The sequence below is a fragment of the Cyprinodon variegatus genome, unplaced genomic scaffold (genome assembly GCF_000732505.1).
Source record: "Cyprinodon variegatus isolate N-32 unplaced genomic scaffold, C_variegatus-1.0 Scaffold816, whole genome shotgun sequence".
In the NCBI taxonomy this organism is placed as follows: domain Eukaryota; kingdom Metazoa; phylum Chordata; class Actinopteri; order Cyprinodontiformes; family Cyprinodontidae; genus Cyprinodon; species Cyprinodon variegatus.
In genome coordinates this window covers 290,690-296,716 of record NW_015151269.1, presented here as the reverse complement: position 1 = coordinate 296,716, position 6,027 = coordinate 290,690, and the positions used below count along the sequence as shown (strand labels likewise).

Below are 6,027 nucleotides of genomic sequence, written 5' to 3'. Positions count from 1 at the left end.
ACAGTTTAACCAAAGTGTCTTTAATTGATTTTTACTCTGACAACTTTCCATTAATCTAAGTAAGGGGGAACGAATGCTGCGCAGGCAGAACAGCTTTATGATGAACTGTTCTCTCTTTGCAGAGATGTAGAAAATAAAGTGCCGACTGAGTGAAATCCATCAATCTCTGTTTATTTAACTGGAGTAAATAGTTGAATACTTTTTTTCCCACTACAGTTTCCATCAGTGTGACAGAAAAGTTTGGCTTATTGAGCCATGTTTATCCTGCCGGGTTAATCCCAGGATTAACTGGATTACAGCAGTTAAAGATGGAATCTTAAAACAAACAGCATAAAGCTTTTTTTAAATCACTAAAACTTTCATTTCAATTTAACCCAGATGTTTGATTCAGAATAATCAGCTTTGGCTTCGGTTGTTCTGAGCTTTATGGAAGCCTGATCTGAATGTATTTATAAGGGAACCAGTCGCATGGTGGGCTGAACCGTGCTTCTCCTCGCCGGTCCGTCTGTCATTCTGATTAATATTAGATTTTTCATCCATGCTTTATTCTACCTTCTAACTTTTTATGGGTTTTGCAAATTTTTTAGTGCAGCATTAGTCCTGCTTCAGCTGAATAAAACCGATTATTTTCTATAGCTGATCTAAATTTCTTAATTTCCGGTCAATCCAGGTGTGCCTCAGGGCTCTAGTCAAGAGCCCTTGTCATTTTCATAATACGTGCTCTTTCTTTAGCAAGTTATGAACACTTAAGACGTTTTTATTGCCTCTATGTAGAAGGGTCATACATCTGAAAGCTAATCAGGGCGCTGAGGAGGTCTTGCATGAGTGTGAAAATATTTGTTGGTGCTCCTGTCCTCTGGTAGCTCAGGCAATCTAAACTCATGATCCACTAGAGGTTTTTTTTTGTCAAAGCAAGAAACTAGACATAAACTTTGACTCAGGTTTGACATTAGATGATCTGTACCAGTTTTCTTCCTGATCAGTGACAACATATTTTAAATACAGTCAGAGCTGGAAGTAGTTCAGCTGCGGCTTATTTCAACAGGATTGATTATTTTTGGTCATTATTCTCTTTCATGATCATAATGTTAACAGAGAATCTGCTGCTTGGCTTCTGGTTTTCGCACATCACTAAAGGCCAAAACACACTGAATCTGATTCTGTGTCTGATCTGACAGAAAGTTGTGCTTCAGAGGTCGTGGCTTTTAGCATCATTGAAAGTCAATGGGGATGATTTCCTGCAGAGGGCTGCACAGCTCCGACTGAGATGGAGCCTAGGTCTATTTTAGTCGGACTACGCAGCAATTCAGCAGCAATTCAATGGGTCTGACAGGAAGAGAGACGCAGTTAAAGTAAAACACATCTGCTTTGTGGGAAAATGCAAAAAAAAATATTTTAATCTTGTTGAGAAAGAGTCAGTTTGGAGCATGACAGACTGGCGCAAAAACAATAAATGAAATAATAAAATAGAAAACTTTCCCCATAATAGGAGTTCAGGAGGACAGCAAATGGATAAAGTAGAGATCCCCTTTGAAATTTACAAAAATAAAATAACAAGGGGCAGATAGCAGTTTACGTCGCTATGCTAGCTCTATTTCCCGCTGATGAAGCTAATCCCTGGAGGTTGATGATCAGGGTGGCTGTTCCCTGGAGCGGGCTGAATATTAGAAGTGACAGAGCTAATGGAGTCCTTCCCACTGAGCCTGAGATCTATGGGTTAAAAAAAAAGAACCTCGTGAAGTTTTAGTGATTTTATTGTTTCTATTGTAAAACTTTTTTTTTTTTAAAGTTAACTCATACTGACTCTGTAGTCTTAAAACGTTCTATTCCTCTCTAGGCTCTGACTCATAATATTGAGCGATTAAATTCTTATAACTTCTAAAAAGATAAAGTGTTTAAGAATTTCAACCAGCTTGTTTTCTTTTGGATGATGGTTTAGCTCCCTGCTGCGAGTTTCTGTAGTAAATGTTCTTTTATTTGGTGTTTTATAGAGCCAGAGGAAGGACCCAGCATCGAGGGTCTGAGCACGTCGCCTCAAGCGTCTATTGGTGAGTAAATCAGTCAACTTTTTCACCTTCTGATGTTTATTATTAAACTCATCGGATCCGTCCAATTCAGTGCTTCAAACATCCTGAGCTGACTGGACTTTCTCCTCTGAGCCAGAAGTTTTTTCTTTTAACTGGTTTCAGCTGAAAGCTCTCTGGGAATCACCATGTTGGTGAATTCATGTTTCAGTCTCATTCATCTTGGTGAAAAGCTGCTGGTAACTAGATGGAAACCAGATTCCCTGCTAAGTCCTCTGTTATGGGTTCAGCCGTCAGAACCACACTGACAGAACATGAACCTCTGGCTGCTTTACAGGGAAAACATAAAGAAACTGGATCAGAATCAGGAGAAAACAGGCCGAACAAAATAATCTAAAGGTTTATCTGAAGGAGTTTAAGCTCAGCTGTTCCTGTTTCTGACTGAAATCAATATGGCCACCGTCTCATACTGTAGAGAACTCCATGCGTTTGGCACCGCAGAACGGACGGACGCCTAAAGGTGAAGGTTTTGAGTGTTTGCTGCTCGGTTGGAGCTTCTCATGGAGAACCTGTTCTGGTTCTCTGCTATTTATGGCAAACCTGCTGTTTGACAAGATGTTTGCGGCAGAATAAAGCTGAACAGTCTAATCTTAGTGCATTGTGTAAAAAACAGCCTTTGTGCAGCTAATCATGGGTTTAGCTGTGCTTCTCTGGAAGAACGGGGCTGCTGACGGATGGTTTAACAATTCTGCTAAATGTCCTGATGTCTCGCACCTTTAAACAAGTTCCTTCTCCTCTTTCTGTTGGTTCCACTGTGGGACTGCATGAATAACATCTGCTGAACGTGAGCCTTTAGTGACCATGTTGCTGCTGTAAGAGAATTAACCACAGCAAGACCAGCTTGGTGTTTCTGCCAGTTTTATTAACAAATCAAGTCTCTGATTTAAACAAAATAAAAACATTCAGTGTGTGAGACGTTCTGCTGTGTTGCAGAAGTGAAGCCATCCATCATTGGGAAGAAGAAGCCCATGGCTGCTAAGAAAGGGGTGAGTTTTACCGACCTGAACCAGCGTTTGATCCAACGGGGATCCATGGGGATAAAAATATCAAATAATTAATTTTTAACGAGAAGAACTGACCCTTTTCAACATGGAAGCTGCTGTCTCAAAAAGTCTGAAAATAAATGCTAAATAATCCAAAATGAAAAAATCAGACAATAATTTAAGGTTATCTGAGGTTTTATTTTTTTATTGTCCAAATCCAGAAACCTAAAAGTAAGAATAGCATAAATATTTAATTTACATTTGTCCTTTCTATCAATACCATAAAATTAGTTTTGCATCCAGATACGGTGTTTAAGTATCAATACTTTTCAATCATGATCCATTCAGTTGCATCCTGGGCTGATTTTAACTGTTTATAAAATCCAATCAGATTACTAAATGTAAATAAAGGCGCTCCATGGCGTAGGTTCCACGCTGCCATCAGCAGGTTTATGCTCTAAAACCATTAATGGGTCCTGAAGCTCCCAGTAAACATTAAGTTTATTTGAACCCGAGTCGTTTTATTGTTGTGTTGATGGAAAAGGAGCCTAAAGAATCATTCGGAAGAGGATTAGGGCCAATAAAAAAATTTATTTCAGTATATGAGAAAGAAGTCAAAATTCTGACTCTATTTTTTTTCTCAGAATTCTGACTTTAATCTCAAAATTCTGACTTTTTTTCTGAAAATTCTGACTTTAATCTCAAAATTCTGACTTTTTTCTCAAAATTCTGACTTTTTTCTCAAAATTCTGCATTTTTTTTCTCAGAATTCTGACTTTAATCTCAAAATTCTGACTTTTTTTTCTCAGAATCCTGATTTTAATCTCAAAATTCAGACTTTTTTTCCCCTCAGAATTCTGACTTTTTCTCAGAATTCTGACACTTTTTCAGAATTCTGATTACTAGCAAACATGTTAGCATCAAGCTGTAGCCATGTCTGTCTTAGAGACTAAACAAGCTCTCTTGTTTTATTAACTTCTGTCTTGTTTTATCAACGTGGGTTAGAGGAAAACTTCAGTTTCTCTGTATCTGGAGTTGAACTGATAATTGAAATAAACAGAAAAGCCAAACATTATTTAAATTATCTGATAAGATGATTTCTTGTGGCTTTAGTTCATATAGTTGCTTAAGTTATTATTTCCTGGTAATAATGGTTGTTTTGATGCTGTAATAATTTCATTTCATTAGAATAAACATCAACAAACAGTCTGGATTGATGTAATAAGTAAGACAGTTTAGGTGTCCAAGCAATAAATGCATCAGTAGGAATTGATGAACTAATGTTTTATGTGTTTAATAATGAATGAATGAATGAATGAAAGCTAAACGATTATTGAGAGCAGAGCTCAATCAATCAGGAAATAATTTCTGTCTGTGATGCTGCAGCTCGGTGCTAAGAAAGGCCTCGGTGCGCAGAAGGTGAGCGGGAAGAGCTTCTCTGAGGTGGAGAAACAGGCTCAGGTGGCTGAGAAGATGAGAGAGGAGCAGGCAGCGGAGGCAAAGAAGCAGGCTGAGGAGTCCATGTAAGGAAAGCCGTTCTCCTTCACCTCAGAGGTACGTTCAGAAGCTCAAGGCTGTGATGGACAACTCTCTGTTCCAGAGTGGCCTCCATGCGCCTGGCCTACAAGGAGCTGGAGATCGATAGGAAGATGGAGGACAAGAAGCTGCGGAACCTGGAGGGGAAGAAGAGGGAGCAGGCTGAGCGGCTGGGGATGGGCTTCGGCAGCAGGAGGTAAGGCGTCCGACGGGCAGCTCCTCTGCTCCGCCGTTCAGGACCTAAACGTGTCGCTGCTGTCCTTTCAGTGTCATGTCTCACTCGGTGATGTCAGAGATGCAGGTGATTGAGCAGGAAACTCCTGTTGGAGCCAAGTCTTCCTCCCGCTCCAAGCTGGACGTGTTCGACGAGCCAGGCTTCACTTCTGGACCCCCGAAGTATGCCAGAACCCCTCCCCTTTTAATAGCCGACCCCGGACCCCACTGGGTTTAACCCCCGCTCTCTATCTCAGGTATAAAGACAACCCGTTCTCAGTTGGGGACAGCTTCGGGTCCCGCTGGGACGCAGACGGAGGAAGCGCCTCTTTTACATCATCCTGGGCTCTGGAGAAGGAGGAGCCCAAAGAGGAGGTGACCATCTCCAGCATCCAGCCAATCGGAGAGAGGTATCCCTGCTCTGTCATACAGTCGGTCTGTCTGAGTCGGTTCCGGTTCTGATCAATGTTCTTCACCAGGCTTCCCAGCAGGAGGAAAGCCGAGGCGTCCTCTGCCATGTCCGAGTCCAGTGAGGCCAGGGATAAGTTCGCCAACGCCAAGGCCATCTCCTCAGACATGTTCTTTGGTCGGGAGAGCAACGCCGAGGTGAGGCGCCTGGGTTAGGTCTGACCCGGTTCTTCGCTCCGGTTCCACTCAGCAGCCTGAACATGTCTTACCTCTGTTCTCTGTAGTACGAGGCGAAGACGAGGCTGGAGGGCATGTCTGGCAGCACCTCCATCAGCTCGGCCGACCTGTTTGGAGATGACAGCGACCCCAGAGGTGAGACGGGCTTCCACCCACTGAGCTCCACGCCAGAACCAGAGCAGATAAACCATCAAACGAGTCGGCTTTAGGTTCGAGCTGCTGGGAAACATTGAAGCTTCATTTGGCTGCAGGCCTGAATGTTACCAGTTCATGGCTACTTAGCCTCCCATCCGACAGGAAGTCTTTTATCGCTCTTTCCACAAAAAACGGCCCTTTTCACCCCAAAGCAGTTCCTTTTCTTTGAATCAGTTCTAAAAAAATTATTCCATAAATCAGGGGTCTGCAACATTTTCCAGGCCAAGGACCCCCAAACTAGAGTCCTGCAACGGGTCGGGTACCCGCGGGTCCCCGACGGGTCACCCGCTAAAATGCTCTTTTGCGGGTGAAAAATACATATCGGGCGGATATTTTTTTAGTGCGGGCGGGTAGTTGGTGATTTTTTTTTT

At 42.3% G+C, this 6,027-nt stretch overlaps 1 protein-coding gene across 1 annotated transcript in view; it reads left to right on the top strand.

Annotated features, from left to right (window-relative positions):
• Positions 1-6,027, top strand: part of arfgap2 (ADP ribosylation factor GTPase activating protein 2) — a 16,307-nt gene that overhangs the window by 7,047 nt on the left and 3,233 nt on the right. Inside the window, exons 7-14 of the mRNA XM_015396708.1 lie at positions 1,992-2,048; positions 3,018-3,070; positions 4,454-4,590; positions 4,668-4,799; positions 4,871-4,999; positions 5,074-5,226; positions 5,296-5,422; positions 5,509-5,596. Coding sequence (XP_015252194.1) covers positions 1,992-2,048; positions 3,018-3,070; positions 4,454-4,590; positions 4,668-4,799; positions 4,871-4,999; positions 5,074-5,226; positions 5,296-5,422; positions 5,509-5,596 — 876 coding nt within the window. The remainder of the gene's footprint in view (positions 1-1,991; positions 2,049-3,017; positions 3,071-4,453; positions 4,591-4,667; positions 4,800-4,870; positions 5,000-5,073; positions 5,227-5,295; positions 5,423-5,508; positions 5,597-6,027) is intronic.